Source organism: Balaenoptera acutorostrata, chromosome 15, assembly GCF_949987535.1.
Source record: "Balaenoptera acutorostrata chromosome 15, mBalAcu1.1, whole genome shotgun sequence".
NCBI lineage: Eukaryota > Metazoa > Chordata > Mammalia > Artiodactyla > Balaenopteridae > Balaenoptera > Balaenoptera acutorostrata.
The window spans coordinates 60,258,606-60,277,318 of record NC_080078.1 but is presented as its reverse complement, the minus strand read 5'-3'; the positions used below and the strand labels follow the sequence as shown (position 1 = coordinate 60,277,318).

The 18,713-nt window shown below is 37.9% G+C and overlaps 1 protein-coding gene across 1 annotated transcript in view; it reads left to right on the top strand.

The window, feature by feature from the left end:
* TGM6 (transglutaminase 6) overlaps positions 1-5,464 on the top strand; it is a 43,887-nt gene extending 38,423 nt beyond the window's left edge. The window contains 2 exon segments of the mRNA XM_057529707.1: positions 4,498-4,858; positions 5,458-5,464. Of these exon segments, the coding sequence (XP_057385690.1) occupies positions 4,498-4,858; positions 5,458-5,464 (368 nt within the window).
* The last annotated feature ends 13,249 nt before the right edge of the window (positions 5,465-18,713 follow it).

Below are 18,713 nucleotides of genomic sequence, written 5' to 3'. Positions count from 1 at the left end.
ACATGGAAGCAACCCAAGTGTCCATCAAGAGATGAATGGATAAACAAAATGTGGTATATACATACAATGGAATATTATTCAACCTTAAAAAGGAAGGAAATTCTGACACATGCTACAAATGGATGAAGCTTTGAAGGCATGATGCTAATGAAATAAGCCAGTCCCACATGGACAAATGCCATACAACTCCACTTGTATGAGGTATCTAGAGTAGTGAAATTCTTAAAGACAAGAAGTAGAATGGTGGATGCCAGTGGCTGGGGGAGGAGGGATGGGAAGTTATTGTTTAATGAACACAGAGTTTCAGTTTTGCAAGATGAAAAGAGTTCTGGAAATGGATGACGGTGAAGATAGCACAACAATAGGAATGTACCTAATGCCACTGAAGTACACACTTAAAAATGGTTAAGATGGTAAATTTTATATTATGTATATTTTACCATAATTTTACAAAAATAAAAAGAAAGAAGAAAAAATAAAGTAAAAGAAAGAAAAGGAAGGAAGGGGCTTCCCTGGTGGTGCAGTGGTTGAGAGTCTGCCTGCCAATGCAGGGGACACGGGTTCGAGCCCTGGTCTGGGAAGATCCCACATGCCGTGGGGCAACTAGGCCCGTGAGTCACAGCTGCTGAGCCTGCGCATCTGGAGCTTGTGCTCTGCCACAGGAGAGGCCGCAACAGTGAGAGGCCTGCGCACCACGATGAAGAGTGGCCCCTGCTCGCCACAACTAGAAGAAGCCCTCGCATAGAAAACGAAGACCCAACACAGTCAAAAATAAATAAATAAATAAATTTGAAAATAAATAAATAAATAAAGTCCTTTACCATCTGAGCCTGGCCATCTGGGCTCCTCCTTTAAAAAAAAAAAAAGAAAGAAAGAAAGAAAAGAAAAGGAAGGAAGGGAGGAGGGGAGGGAGGGAAAGTAAAGAAATAGAAGAATTTCCAGATTTGCAAGGAAGAGGTAAAACTGTCTCTATTTGCACATGATATGATCTTGTATATATAAAATCCTAAGGAATCCACTAAAAGTTATTAGAGCCAATAAATGAGTTCAGAAAAATTGTAGAACACAAGATCAATTTTTAAAAATTAATTGTATTTCAGGACACTAGCAATGTATAATCTGAAAATGAAATTAAGAAAACAAATCCATTTACAATAGCATCAAAAATAATAAAATACTTAATAAATTTAACAAAAGAAGAGCAAGACTAGTACACTGAAAACTACAAAACATTGTTGAAAGAAATTAAAGACTTCAATAAATGGAAAGACATCCCATTTTCATGGATTGAAAGACTTTATTTTTTTAAGGTGGCAATGCCCCAAAATTGACCTACAGAATCCATGAAACCCCTATCAAAGTTCCAGCTAAGTTTTTTCCAAAATTGACAAGCTGTTCCTAAAATTCACGTGGAAATTCAAGGGACCCAGAATAGCCAAAACAATCTTGGAAAAGAAGAACAAAGTTGGAGGGCTCAAACTTCCCAAATTCAAAACTTACTATAAATATACAATAACCCAGATAGTGTGATACTGGCATAAGAATGGACATATAGATCAATGAAATAGAATCAGGAGTCCAGAAATAAACTCTTAAAATTATGTTTAATTGATTTTGACAAGGCTGCCAAGACAATTCAGTGGGGAAAGAATGAGAATAGTCTTTTCAACAGATGGTGCTGGGACCACTAATTATCCACATGCACAGAATAAAATGGGCCTCCTACATCACACAGTACACAAAAATTAAATGGATCATTGACCTATATCAAAGAGCTAAAATTACAAGCTTTTAGAAGAAAACAGGAGTTAATCTTCATGAGCTTGAGTTAAACAGAACATTTTTGGATATGACATCAAGAGCATAAATGACAGAAGAAAAAATTGATAAATCGGACTTCATCAAAATTAAAAACTTGTACTACAAATATACCATCAGAAAAGCCCACAGAATAGAAAATATTTGCAAATCATGTATCTAATAAGGGACTTGTATCCATAATATATAAATAATTCTTATAGCTCAATAATAAATAGATAAATAACCCAATTTTTAAATGGGCAAAGGATTTGAAAGACCTTTCTCCAAGGACAATATACAAATGACCAATAAACATGAAAAGGTGCTTAGCATCATTAATCATCAGGGAAATGCAAATCAAAACCACAACAACATAACCACTTCATATCCACTAGAACTGCTATAATCAAAAAGACAAACAATAAGAGTTGGTGAGATTGTGGAGCAATTGGAACACTCGTACATTGCTGGTGGGAATGTAAAATGGTGCAAGCACTTTGGAAAACAGTTTGACACTTCCTCACAATGTTAAACACAGAGTTAACATAACAACCTAGCAGATGCACTTCTAGGTATACACCCAAAAGAAATGAAAACAAACATCCACCCAAAAACTTGTACATGAACATTCATAGCAACATTATTCAAAATAGCTAGAGTGGAAGCAACCCTAACATCCATCAGTGGATAAATAAAATGTGGTCTGTCCATACAATGGAGTATTATTCAGCAATAAAAAGAAATCAAGTACCAATGTATGCTACAACATGGATGAACCCTAAGAATATTATGTTAAGTGAAAAACAGCCAGTCGCAAGGGACCACACATTGTATGATTCTCTTTATATGAAATGCCCAGAATAGGCAAATTAGAAATTAAATTAACAGTTTCCTAGGGCTAGGGGTGGGGCAGGGAGGAACGGGAAGTGACTGCTAATGGTTACAGAGTTTCTTTGGGGTGACAGAAATTGTTCTGAAATTAGATTGTGGTGATGGGTACACGACTCTGTGAATGTACTAAAAAACATTGGCTTGTAACCTTTAAACCAGTGGATTGCTTGTTATGGAATTAACGTATATCTGAATAAAGCTGTTTTAAAAAATCAGGTGGCCAGAGAAGCCCTCCCTGAGAAACTGACTTTAGAATTTTTGGCAGGGAAATGAAACATTTTCTTAGGAAAAATATATTATGAGTACATTATGGAATAGAATGAACAATTCACATACATTTTAATAATAAAATATGACATGTTAAAGAACCTTTAGGTCCACATGTGTCCCTTCAAGCCCAGGTCACACAGTAGAGAGGTACTTGGGAGAACGTTTGAGAAGGAGCACAGCACAGGGTTCAAGGAGGGAATCAGAACTATCGGAGTTGGATCTTGGAAGGATCAGGGTGGAAAAAGGACTAGAGTGGGCATGCAGCCCACATCCTCAGGAATGGAGGGGCATTCTTGAGCACTGTGCTTGGGGCCTAGCCTTTGCATCTTTCGTCCTCACTTCATAGATGGGAAACTGAGACTTAGAGGGACTGGGTAATGATAATAGTAAAAAAAGTCCACAGTCACCTGGTGGCAAACTGATCTGATGGTGAGACGTTTTGTACAGTGGTCTGAGAGGAAAAGAATGATGGGAGAAGAGGGCAGATTCCAGAGATCAATGAGGATGCTTGGCAGAACTTGCTGTCTGATCAGCTGTGAGTGGTAAAGGTAAGAGAAGAGTCAAGGACACATCCAGTTTCCAGTTTGTACATTGGGTGAACGGTGGGTGAATGGTGGAGCTGTTTGCTGAAATGGGGAATGCTGCCAGGCAGAAGATGGCATGCTTGTTTGGGTTGGAGGCACCTGTGGAACATCCTGGGGGTGAGGTGGGGGCTGGCAGGTTGTGTGTTGATCTGGAGATCAAAAAAGAGAGAGAGAGGTCTGTGCTAGCAACAGGGTAAGTGGGTGATCAGGGTTCCTAAACTCACATGTCTTCAGGAGCTTGTAGATGGCATGCCGTGAGTGCAGCAGGCCAATGGGAGAATTACAGGTGGAGACCATGGAGAACCAGCAAGTACACTCCCTTCCAGAAAAAGTACCCCTTACTCAGCTCTACACCATGACTGCCATGTAGAGAGTGGGAAGGGAGCATGATTAAGAACATGGAAGTTGGAGCCAGACTACCTGGGTTCAAATTCCAGCTCCCTTACAAGTTGCTTTACTTCTCAATGCCTTGGGTTCCTTATCTGTAAAATGGGGATGATAATATAGTACCTTCCTCCTAGGCAAAAAAAAATATATATATATATGTGTGTGTGTGTGTGTGTGTGTATACATATGTGTGTATCACCTAGAACTACAGTGCCTGGCATATAACAAGTCTACAAAAGTGTCAGCTATCATTATCATATGAGACTTCAGATCCAGCTGTCAGAGGGGCTACAAATCTATAATGTTATGTGAAATTTACTAACCTGAAGTTGTTGGCAACTGATTAAAATTTTATTTAAATAGTCCAGAATCAAACACAATGCATATGGATGAGGTCTGCATATGGCTCTTGAGCTTCCAATTTGAGACCTCCGACAGCCATGGTAAATTAAAGTGGGGATGGAGTGGTGGTTTTGCCTAGAGAAAAGGGAAAATGAGAAGAGCTGGCCCTGGGACAGGTGGCAGAGGAGAGAATGCCTGCCTCATGATGTCCGATGCCCTGCAGGATCCCAGAAGGAGAGACAGGTGTACAGCAAGACCATGAAGAAGCAGTTAAGAGTGGAAACCTCTGGAAGGAGGGCCCAGGTCCACAGTGTGGGCAGCCATGATCTCTGGCGTGATGACCTCCTGGAGCCTGCCCCTAAGCCCAGCATCACTGGAAAGTCCAAGGTGCTGGAGCCACCCATGCTGGGCCATGACCTGAGGCTGCTCCTTTGCTTGGCTAACCTCACCTCCCGGGTCCAGCGGGTCCAAGTCAACATGAGCAGTGCCACCATCCTTTACACCCGCAGGCCGGTGGCAGAGATCCTGCACGAATCCCATGCAGTGAAGCTGGGGCCAGAAGAAGATAAGAATGCCACAGCTGGGTGGGACCTGGTTGGCCCAGCTCCTTTTCCAGGAGGGTTGGGGTTGGGGGTAGACTTCCCAGCATCCTACATTCATTCCCAGGAAAAAAAGGGATATTTCTGTGCATTTGCAGATGAGAAAACTGAGGTTCAGAGGGGCTGAATAATGAAGATAGTAATAAAAGTACACAATCATCTAGTGGCAAACATATAATGGTCAGGTGATCCCACTTAGTATGAATATTTACACACTGAATAAATACCTGCTGGGAGCATGTCATAGTATGTGGAATATGTCCTGTGTTACCTTTCTAAAATCCAACAAATTTCAGAGCTCATCTGGCTCCAGGTGTTTGGTGTGAGAGGAATGGACCAGTAAGAGGTGTTTATTAAGTGCCTACATGTGCCAGGCCCTGTCCCAAGAATTCTGCAGGCATCAGCTACAACCCACAACCACCCTCAATCATCTCCCCTCCCCTTTCCTCCCATATTCTTCCTCTGTCCCTCTCTCTCTCTCTCCCCTGCCCCACCACCACATACATTCTGAAGGATTCGATTAAACAAAGACATTGTTCCTCTGAACCAGTTTCAGCTAAGTGAAACCTTGTGTGTTTTGACAGGATGTGAAAATATGTGAAGGAGGTGTCACACATTTTTTTGCTTTTCTGTCACTTATTTTTCACAAAATCTGAATCACAAAATAACACTTCACAAGGAAATGTTAATTAACATACACTTTCTCCTGGCTTTTTTCATATTAAAAGTAATACAGCTACATAGGGGAAAGCAGGAGCAAGGTGGCAGAGTAGATGGACGTGCGCTCACTCCTTCTTGTGAGAGCACCGAAATCACAACTAACTGCTGAACAATCATCGACAGGAAGTCACTGAAATTCACCAAAAAAGATACCACACATCCAAAGACAAAGGAGAAGCCAAAGTGAGACAGTAGGAGGGGAACAATCACAATAAAATCAAATCCTGTAACTGCTGGGTGGGTGACTCACAAACTGGAGAACACTTATACCACAGAAGTCCACCCACTGAAGTGAAGGTTCTGAGCCCCGCGTCAGGCTTCCCAACCTGGGGGTCCGGCAACGGGAGGAGGAAATCCTAGAGAATCAGACTTTGAAGGCTACCGAGATTTGATTGCAGGACTTTGACAAGACTAGGGGAAACAGAGACTCCACTCTTGGCACACACAAAGTAGTGGTTGCATTGGGACGCAGGGGAAGAAGCAGTGACCCCATAGGAGACTGAACCAGACCTACCTGCTAGTGTTGGAGGGTCTCCTGCAGAGGCGGGGGATGGCTGTGGCTCACCATGAGGACAAGGACACTGGCAGAAGAACATCTGGGAAGTACTCCTTGGTGTGAGCCCTCCCAGAGTCCACCATTAGCCCCACCAAAGAGCCCAGGTAGGCTCCAGTGTTGGGTTGCCTCAGGCCAAACAACCAACAGGGAGGGAACCCAGACCCACCCATCAGCAGACAAGCAGATTAAAGTTTTACTGAGCTCTGCCCACCAGAGCAACACCCAGCTCTACCCACCACCAGTCCCTCCCATCAGGAAACTTGCACAAGCCCCTTAGATAGCTTCATCCACCAGAGGGAAGACAGCAGAAGCAAGAAGATCTACAATCCTGCAGCCTGTGGAATAAAAACCACATTCACAGAAAGATAGACAAGATGAAAAGACAGAGGGCTATGTACCAGATGAAGGAACAAGATAAAACCCCAGAAAAACAACTAAATGAAGTGGAGATAGCCAACCTTCCAGAAAAAGAATTCAGAATAATGGTAGTGAAGATGATCCAGGACCTCGGAAATAAAATGGAGGCAAAGATGGAGAAGATGCAAGAAATGTTTAACAAAGACCTAGAAGAATTAGAGAACAAATACCTAGAAGAATTAAAGAACAAACAAACAGAGATGAACAATACAATAAATGAAATAAAAAAAAAATAGAAGGAAACAATACAGGATAACTGAGGCAGAAGAACGGATAAGTGAAGACAGAATGTCTGGAAGACAGAATGGTGGAATTCACTGCCGCAGAACAGAATAAAGAAAAAAGAATGAAAAGAAATGAAGACAGCCTAAGACACCTCTGGGACAACATTAAATGCACCAACATTTGCATTATAGGGGTCCCAGAAGGAGAAGAGAGAGAGAAAGGACCCAAGAAAATATTTGAAGAGATTATAGTCAAACACTTCCCTAACATGGGAAAGGAAAGAGCCACCCAAGTCCAGGAAGCACAGAGAGTCCCAGGCAGGAAAAACCCAGGAGAAACACACCAAGACACATAGTAAGCAAATTCGCAAAAATTAAAGACAAAGAAAAATTATTCAAAACAACAAGGGAAAAATGACAAGTAACATACAAGGGAATTCCCATGAGATGAACAGCTGATTCCTCAGCAGAAACTCTACAAGCCAGAAGGGAGTGGCATGATATATTTAAAGTGATGAAAGGGAAGAACCTACAACCAAGATTACTCTACCCAGCAAGGATCTCATTCAGATTCGACAGAGAAATCAAAAGCTTTACAGACAAGCAAAAGCTAAGAGAATTCAGCACCACCAAACCAGCTCTACAACAAACGCTAAAGGAACCTCTCTAAGTGAAAAATACAAGAGAAGAAAAGGACCTACAAAACCAAACCCATAACAATTAAGAAAATGGTCATAGGAACAGACATATCAATAATTACCTTAAATGTGAATAGATTAAATACTCCAACCAAAAGACACAGGCCGCTGAATGGTTACAAAAACAAGACCCTTATATATGCTGTCTACAAGAGACGCACTTCAGACCTAGGGACATATACAGACTGAAAGTGAGGGGATGGAAAAAGATATTCCATGCAAATGAAATCAAAAGAAAGCTGGAGTAGCAATACTCATATCAGATAAAATAGACTTTAAAATAAAGAATGTAACAAGAGGCAAGGAAGGCCATTACATAATGATCAAGGGATCAATCCAAGAAGAAGATATAACAATTATAAATATATATGCACCCAACATAGGAGCACCTCAATACATAAGGCAACTGCTAACAGCTATAAAAGAGGAAATTGACAGCTATACAATAATAGTCGAGGACTTTTAACACCTCACTTACACCAATGGACAGATCATCCAGAATGAAAATAAGGAAACACAAGCTTTAAATGATATGATAGATCAGATAGATTTAATTGATATTTAAAAGACCTTCCATCCAAAAACAGCAGATTACACTTACTTCTCAAGTGCGCACAGAACATTCTCCAGGATAGATCACATCTTGGGTCACAAATCAAGCCTCAGTAAACTTAACAAGATTGAAATCATATCAAGCATCTTTTCTGACCACAACGCTATGAGATTAGAAATCAATTACAGGGGAAAAAAGTAAAAAACACAAACACATGGAGGCTAAACACTACGTTACTAAAGAACCAAGAAATCACTGAAGAAATCAAAGAGGAAATCAAAAAATACCTAGAGACAAATGACAAAGAAAACACGATGATCCAAAACCTATGGGATGCAGCAAAAGCAGTTCTAAGAGGGAAGTTTATAGCTATACAAGCCTACCTCAAGAAACAAGAAAAATCTCAAATAAACAATCTAACTTTACACCTAAAGGAACTAGAGAAAGAAGAACAAACAAAACCCAAAATTAGTAGAAGGAAAGAAATCATAAAGATCAAAGCAGAAAAAATGAAATAGAAACAAAGAAAACAATAGCAAAGATCAATAAAACTAAAAGCTGGTTCTTTGAGAAGATAAACAAAATTGATCAACCATTAGCCAGACTCATCAAGAAAAAGAGGGAAAGGACTCAAATCAATAAAATTAGAAATGAAAAAGGAGAAGTTACAACAGACACTGCAGAAATACAAAGCATCTTAAGAGACTACTACAAGCAACTGTATGCCAATAAAATGGACAACCTGGAAGAAATGAACAAATTCTTAGAAAGGTGTAACTATCCAAGACTGAACCGGGAAGAAATAGAAAATATGAACAGACCAATCACAAGTAATGAAATTGAAACTGTGATTTAAAATCTTCCAACAAGCAAATCCAGGACCAGATGGCTTCACAGGTGATTTCTATCAAATATTTAGAGAAGAGCTAACACCCATCCTTCTCAAACTCTTCCAAAAAATTGCAGAGGAAGGAACACTCCCAAACTCATTCTATGAGGCCACCATCACCCTGATACCAAAACCAGACAAAGATGTCACAAAGAAAGAAAACTACAGGCCAATATCACTGATGAACATAGATGCAAAAATCCTCAACCAAATTCTAGAAAACAGAATCCAACAGTACACTGAAAGGATCATACACCATGATCAAGTGGGGTTTATCCCAGGAATGCAAGGATTCTTCAATATACACAAATCAATGTGATACACCATATTAACAAATTGAAGAATAAAAACCATATGGTCATCTCAACAGATGCAGAAAAAGCTTTTGACAAAATTCAACACCCATTTATGATAAAAACTCTCCAGAAAGTGGGCATAGAGGGAACCTACCTCAACATAATAAAGCCCATATATGACAAACCCACAGCAAACATCATTCTGAATGGTGAAAAACTGAAAGCATTTCCACTAAGATCAGGAACAAGACAAGGATGTCCACTCTCACCACTATCTTTCAACATAGTTTTGGAAGTCTTAGCCATGGCAATCAGAGAAGAAAAAGAAATAAAAGGAATACAAATTGGAAAAGAGGAAGTAAAACTGTCACTGTTTGCAGATGACATGATACTATACATAGAGAATCCTAAAGATGCCACCAGAAAACTACTAGAGCTAATCAATGAATTTGGTAAAGTTGCAGGATACAAAATTAATGCACAGAAATCTCTTGCATTCCTGTACACTAATGATGAAAAATCTGAAAGAGAAATTAAGGAAACACTCCCATTTACCATTGCAACAAAAAGAATAAAATACCTAGGCATAAACCTGCCTAGGGAGACAAAAGACCTGTATGCAGAAAACTATAAGACACTGATGAAAGAAATTAAAGATGAAACAAACAGATGGAGAGATATACCATGTTCTTGGATTGGAAGAATCAATATTGTGGAAAGGACTGTACTACCCAAAGCAATCTACAGATTCAATGCAATCCCTATCAAATTACCAATGGCATTTTTTACAGAACTAAAACAAAAGATCTTAAAATTTGTATGGAGACACAAAAGACCCCGAATAGCCAAAGCAGTCTTGAGGGAAAAAAATGGAGCTGGAGGAATCAGACTCCCTGACTTCAGACTATACTACAAATCTACAGTAATCAAGATGATATTGTACTGGCACAAAAACAGAAATATAGATCAATGGAACAGAATAGAAACCCCAGAGATAAACCCACACACCTATGGTCAACTAATCTATGACAAAGGAAGCAAGAAAGTACAATGGAGAAAAGACAGTCTCTTCAATAGTGGTGCTGGGAAAACTGGACAGCTACATGTAAAAGAATGAAATTAGAACACTCCCTAACACCATACACAAAAATAAACTCAAAATTGATCAGAGACCTAAATATAAGACTGGACACTATAAAACTCTTAGAGGAAAACATAGGAAGAACACTCTTTGACATAAATCACAGCAAGATCTTTTTTGATCCACCTCCTAGGGTAATGGAAATAAAACAAAAATAAACAAATGGGACCTAATGAAACTTCAAAGCTTTTGCAAAGCAACGGAAACTACAAACAAGACAAAAAGACAACTCTCAGAATGGGAGAAAATATTTGCAAACGAGTCAACAGACAAAGGATTAATCTCCAAAATATATAAACAGCTCATGCAGCTGAATATTAAAAAAACAAACAACCCAATCAAAAAATGGGTGAAGACCTAAATAGATGTTTCTCCAAAGAAGACATACAGATGGCCAAGAAGCAAATGACAAGCTGCTCAACATCACTAATTATTAGAGAAATGCAAATCAAAACTACAATGAGGTATCACCTCACACCAGTTAGAATGGGCATCATCAGAAAATCTACAAACAACAAATGCTGGAAAGGGTGTGGAGGAAAGGGAACCCTCTTGCACTGTTGGTGGGAATGTAAATTGATACAGCCACTATGGGGAACAGTATGGAGGTTCCTTAAAAAACTAAAAATAGAATTACCATGTGATCCAGCAATCCCACTACTGGGCATATACCCAGAGAAAACCATAATTCAAAAAGGCACATGCACCCCAATGTTCATTGCAGCACTATTTACAATAGCCAGGTCATGGAATCAACCTAAATGCCCATCAACAGATGAATGTATAAAGAACATGTGGTACATATATACAATGGAATATTTCTCAGCCATAAAAAGGAATGAAATTGGGTCAATTGTTGAGACATGGATGGATCTTGAGACTGTCATACAGAGTGAAGTAAGTCAGAAAGAGAAAAACAAATATCGTATATTAACACATATATGTGGAACCTAGAAAAATGGTACAGATGAACTGGTTTGCAGGGCAGAAATTGAGACACAGATGTACAGAACAAACATATGGACACCAAGGGGGGAAAGCGGCGGGTGGGTGGGGGTGGTGGTGTGATGAATTGGGCGATTGGCATTGACATGTATACAGTGATGTGTATAAAATTGATGACTAATAAGAACATGTTGTATAAAAAAATAAAATAAAATTCAAAAATACAAAAGAAAAAAAATACCTACGATGGATACACAAAAACTGAAAACAAAGGAACACAAGCATACTACCAAAGAAAATCGTCTTTGTTTGGAAGAACAAAAAGAAGAAGAAAAGAACAAAGAAGAACTACAAAAACAACTGGAAAACAAGTAATAAAATGGCAAAAAGTACAGACCCATCAATAATTGTTTTAAATGTTAGTGGACTAAATGCTGCACTCAAAAGACATAAGGTTGCTGATTGGATTTAAAAAAAAAAAAAAGACAAGGCCCTTCAATGTCATGCCTACAAGAGACTCACTTCAGGGCCAAAGACACACACACACGACTGAAAGTAAGGGGATGAAAAAAAATATTTCATGCAAATGGAAATGACAAGAAGGGTGGCAATACTCATATCAGACAAAACAGACTTTAAAACAAAGGCTATAACAAAAGACCAAGAAAATCATTAGGTAATAATAAAGGAATCAATACAAGAAAAGGATATTACACTCCTTAACATATATGCATCCAATACAGGAGCACCTAAATATGTAAAGCAAATACAAACAGACATTAAGGAAGAAACTGACAATAATACAATAATAGTAGGGGACTTTAATATCCCACTTACATCAATGGACAGATCATCCAGACAGAAAATCAATAAGGCAACAGTGGTCTTAAATGATACAATAGACCAGCTGGATTTAACAGATAACTACAGGACATTACATCCCAAAGCAGCAGAATATGTATTCTTTTCAAGTGCACATGGAACATTCTCCTGGATAGATCACATGCTGGGCCACAAAACAAGTCTCAACAAATTTAAGAGGATAGAAATTATATCAAGCATTTTTTTTCCAGTCACAATGGTATGAAACTATAAATCAACTACAGAAAGAAAAATGGGAAAAGAACAAACACATGAAGACTAAACAACATGCTACTAAAAAACCAATAGGTCAGGCTTCCCTGGTGGCGCAGTGGTTGAGAATCTGCCTGCTAATGCAGGGGACACGGGTTCGAGCCCTGGTCTGGGAAGACCCCACATGCCACGGAGCAACTAGGACCGTGAGCCAGAACTACTGAGCCTGCGCATCTGGAGCCTGTGCTCCACAACAAGAGAGGCCGCGATAGTGAAGAGGCCCACGCACCACAATGAAGAGTGGCCCCCGCTTACCACAACTGGAGAAAGCCCTCGCACAGAAATGAAGACCCAACACAGCCAAAAATAAATATAAAAATAAATAAATAAATAAAAGATTACTATACAAAAAAAAACCCAATAGGTCAATGAAGAGATCAAAGCGGAAATCAGAAAAATACCTCAAGACAAATGAAAATGGAAACACAACACTCCAAAATCTATGGGATGCAGCAAAATCAGTTCTAAGAGGGGAGTTCACAGTGATACAAGCCTTCCTCACGAAACAAGAAAAATCTCAAACAACATAACCTACCACCTAAAAGAATTAGAAAAAGAACAAAGCCCAACATCAGCAGAAGGAAGGAAATATAAAGATCAGAGAGGAAATCAATAAAATCGAGACCAAAAAAATAGAAAAGATCAGTGAAACCAAGATATGTTCTTTTTTAAAGATAAAATTGATAAACCTTTAGCCAGGTTCACCAAGAAGAAAAGAGAGAGGACTCAAGTAAATAAAATAAGAATGAAAGAGGAGAAATAACAACCAATATCACAGAGATACAAAAAATCATAAGAGAATATACTACAAACAGTTATATGCCAACAAATTGGACAACCTAGAAGAAATGGACAAATTTCTAGAAACATACAACCTGACAAGACTGAATCAAGAATAAACAAACAATTTGAACAAACCACTCACTAGTAGTAAAATTGAATTTGTAATAAAAAAATAAAAATAAATAAAAAATTTTAAAACTCCCAGCAAACAAAAGTCCAGGACTTAAGGCTTCATGGGGAAATTTTTTTTTTTTTTTTGGCGGCATTGGGTCATCGTTGCTGTGCGTGGGCTTTCTCTAGTTGTGGCGAGCAGGGGCCACTCTTCATTTTGGTTCATGGGCTTCTCATTGTGGTGGCTTCTCCTGTTGTGGAGCATGGGCTCTAGGCACGCAGGCTTCAGTAGTTGTAGCTCGCGGGCTCTAGAGCACAGGCTCAGCAGTTGTGGCACACAGGCCTAGTTGCTCTGTGGCATGTGGGATCTTCCCAGACCAGGGCTTGAACCCATGTCCCCTGCATTGGCAGGTGGATTCTTAACCACTGCGCCATCAGGGAAACCCCTCACAGGGAAATTTTACCAAACATATAAAGAAGAACTAATACCTATCCTTCTCAAGCTATTCCAAAAAATTGAAGAGGACAGAACAATCCCAAACTCATTCTACAACACCACCATTACCCTGATACCAAAGCCAAAGACACTATTAAAAAAAAAAAATTACAGGCCAACATCTTGGATGAATATTGATGCATAAATCCTCAACAAAATATTAGCAAATGAAATCCAACAAAATATAAAAAGGATGATACATAATGATCAAGTTGGATTTATTCCAGGAACACAAGGATGGTTCAACATTCACAAATTGGGCTTCCCTGGTGTCCACCTGCCAATGCAGGGAACACAGGTTTGAGCCCTGGTCAGGGAGGATCCCACATGTTGCGGAGCAATTAAGCCCAGGCGCCACAACTACCAAGCCTGTGCTCTAGAGCCTGCATGCCACAACTATTGAAGCCCGTGTGCCTGGAGCCCATGCTCCGCAACAAGAGAAGCCACTGCAATGAGAAGCCCAGCCACCACAACAAAGAGTAGCCCCCACTCGCCACCCACTAGAGAAAGCCCACACACAGCAATGAAGACCCAACACAGCCATAAATAAATAAATAAATAAATAAATTTATTTTTAAAAATTCACAAGTCAATCAATGTGATACACTACATTAACAAAAGGAAGGATAAAAATCACATGATCATCTCAATAGATGCAGAAAAAGCATTTGACAAAATTCAACACTCATTCCTGATAAAAACTCTCATCAAAGTGGGCATAGAGGGAACATATCTCAACATAATAAAGGCCAATTATGACAAGCCCACAACCAGTTTCATACTCAATGGTAAAAGCTGAAAGCCTTTCCTATAAATTTAGGAAAAGACAAGGATGCCCACTCTCACCACTTCTGTTTAACATAATATTGGAAGTCCTAGCCACAGAAATCAGACAAGAAGAAGAAATAAAAGGCATCCAAATTGGAATGGAGGAAGTAAAACTGTCACTATTTGCAGATTACACGATACTATATATAGAAAGCCCTAAAGTCTCCACTCAAAAACTATTAGAACTACTACATTAATTCAGCAAAGTAGCAGGATACAAGATTAATATACAGAAATCTGTTGTTTCTATATACTAATAATGAACTATCAGAAAGAGAAAGTTTTATAAATTTTCATTTAAAATTGCATCAAAAAGAATAAAATACCTAGCAATAAATTTGGCCAAGGAGGTGAAAGACCTATACTCTGAAAACTATAAAACACTAATGAAAGACACTGAAGATGATACAAAGAAATGGAAGGATATCCCATGCCCTTAGTTTCAAAGAATTAATATTGTTAAAATGGCCATACTACACAAAGCAATCTACAGATTTAATGCAATCCTTATCAAAATACCATGAAATTTTTCATAGATCTAGAACAAATAATCCTAAAATTCATATGGAACCACAAAAAAACCCGAATTGCCAAAGCAATCTTGAGAAAAAGAACAAAGCTGGAAGTATCACTTTCCCAGAGTTCATACTATACTACAAAGCTACCGTAATCAAAACAGCATAGTACTGGCACTAAACCAGACACATAGATCAGTGGAACAAAATAGAGGCCCAGAAGTAAACCCATGTACCTATGGTCAATTAATCTACAACAAAGGAGGCAATAATATATAATGGAGAAAAGACTGTCTCCTCAATAAGTGGTTCTGGGAAAATTGGACAGCTACATGTAAAACAATGTGATTACAACATTTCCTCACATCATATACAAAAATAAATTCAAAGTGGTTTAAAGAGTAAATGTAAGACTTGAAACCGTAAAACTCCTAGAAGAGAACATAGGCAGGACACCCTTTGACACAAAATCATAGCAACATTTTTTTTTCCACACACACACACTGTATTTTATTTTTACAAGAGATAAATAGACTGACACCAAGCATTGTACATGGATGACCACAACAAAAGCAACAATGATTGCAATTACCAAACATGAAACACACTTATACTATGTCATAATATTGACATTCAGTCCAGTAATCCTCCACTGTAACAGCTCCTTTACTTTGCAGTGAAAATTGATTTGTATATTCTTTGCCTCTGAGTCCTTGTGGGATTTTTTTTTTAAATTCAGACAGAAAGTCACAAAAATTATACTCATCCTCATCAGTTCACTCAGTCCCATGTAATTAATTTCTTTTTTTTATCTTGATCTTTTGTTAGCACTTTTATGAGTTCATCAGTTTTTCATTAGAGTTCTGAAAATGCTTATTCATTCAGTTCAGCAGTACAGTCAGTTACCAGAAACCTGTACTTGTCAGAGTCTTTTCCATGAATTTCTTGAAGATGAAACCCTTTTATAGGAACATATTTGCAAAATCATCAGAGTACACCCAGAACTGTCTGTAAATGACAAAAGACTTAAAAATGACCATGGTTAAAGATTTGATGAAAGTTCATAATAATGCAGTTGACAAGAAAATTAGTTATTTCTGAGATATACATTTTAAAGTAATAACTAGGATTATTACTTATAACATTATACCAGAACATATAAGATTTTTAGACGTTTCCTGTAATGTCTGAAACATTTATATTAACATATTTCCATACATATTTCCATACAAATACAAATATAAGATTTTTAGAAATTTCATGTAATGTCTGAAACATTTATATTAACATATTTCCATACATATTTCCATACAAATACAAATATAAGATTTTTAGAAATTTCATGTAATGTCTGAAACATTTATATTAACATATTTCCATACATATTTCCATACAAATACAAATATAAGATTTTTAGAAATTTCATGTAATGTCTGAAACATTTATATTAACATATTTCCATACATATTTCCATACAAATACAAATATAAGATTTTTAGAAATTTCATGTAATGTCTGAAACATTTATATTAACATATTTCCATACATATTTCCATACAAATACAAATATAAGATTTTTAGAAATTTCATGTAATGTCTGAAACATTTATATTAACATATTTCCATACATATTTCCATACAAATACAAATATAAGATTTTTAGAAATTTCATGTAATGTCTGAAACATTTATATTAACATATTTCCATACATATTTCCATACAAATACAAATATAAGATTTTTAGAAATTTCATGTAATGTCTGAAACATTTATATTAATATATTTCCATACAAATAACCCAATGAAAGTTTAGTATTAGTTGTTTTGTTTGTTTTTTTATACTGCAGGTTCTTATTAGGCATCAGTTTTATACACATCAGTGTATACATGTCAATCCCAATCGCCCAATTCAGCACACCACCATCCCCACCTCATCGCAGTTTTCCCCCCTTGGTGTCCATATGTCCATTCTCTACATCTGTGTCTCAACTTCTGCCCTGCAAACTGGCTCATCTGTACCATTTTTCTAGGTTCCACATACATGCATTAATATACGATATTTGTTTTTCTCTTTCTGACTTACTTCACTCTGTATGACAGTCTCTAGATCCATCCACTTCTCAACAAATGACTCAATTTCGTTCCTTTTTATGGCTGAGTAATATTCCATTGTATATATGTACCACAACTTCTTTATCCATTCGTCTGTTGATGGGCATTTAGGTTGCTTCCATGACCTGGCTATTGTAAATAGTGCTGCAATGAACATTCGGGTGCACGTGTCTTTTTGAATTACGGTTTTCTCTGGGTATATGCCCAGTAGTGGGATTGCTGGGTCATATGGTAATTCTATTTTTAGTTTTTTAAGGAACCTCCATATTGTTCTCCATAGTGGCTGTATCAATTTACATTCCCACCAACAGTGCAAGAGGGTTCCCTTTTCTCCACACCCTCTCCAGCATTTGTTGTTTGTAGATTTTCTGATGATGCCCATTCTAACAGGAGTGAGGTGATACCTCATTGTAGTTTTGATTTGCATTTCTCTAATAATTAGTGATGTTGAGCATCTTTTCATGTGCTTCGTGGCCGTCTGTATGTCTTCTTTGGAGAAATGTCTGTTTAGGTCTTCTGCCCATTTTTGGATTGGGGTGTTTGTTTCTTTGATATTGAGCTGAATGAGCTGTTTATATATTTTGGAGATTAATCCTTTGTCTGTTGATTCATTTGCAAATATTTTCTCCCATTCTGAGGGTTGTCTTTTCGTCTTGTTTATGGTTTCCTTTGCTGTGCAAAAGCTTTGAAGTTTCATTAGGTCCCACTTGTTTATTTTTGTTTTTATTTCCATTACTCTAGGAGGTGGATCGAAAAAGATCTTGCTGTGATTTATGTCAAAGAGTGTTCTTCCTATGTTTTCCTCTAAGAGTTTTATAGTGTCCAGTCTTATATTTAGGTCTCTAATCCATTTTGAGTTTATTTTTGTGTATGGTGTTAGGGAGTATTCTAATTTCATTCTTTTACATGTGGCTGTCCAGTTTTCCCAGCACCACTTATTGAAGAGACTGTCTTTTCTCCATTGTATATCTTTGCCTCCTTTGTCATAGATTAGTTGACCATAGGTGCGTGGGTTAATCTCTGGGCTTTCTATCTTGTTCCATTGATCTATGTTTCTGTTTTTGTGCCAGTACCATATTGTCTTGATTACTGTAGCTTTGTAGTATAGTCTGAAGTCAGGGAGTCTGATTCCTCCAGATCCATTTTTTTGCCTCAAGACTGCTTTGGCTATTCGGGGTCTTTTGTGTCTCCATACAAATTTTAAGATGATTTGTTCTAGCTCCATAAAAAATGCCATTGGTAATTTGATAGGGATTGCATTGAATCTGTAGATTGCTTTGGGTAGTATACTCATTTTCACAATGTTGATTCTTCCAATCCAAGAACATGGTATATCTCTCCATCTGTTGGTATCATCTTTAATTTCTTTCATCAGTGTCTTATAGTTTTCTGCATACAGGTCTTTTGTCTCCCTAGGTAGG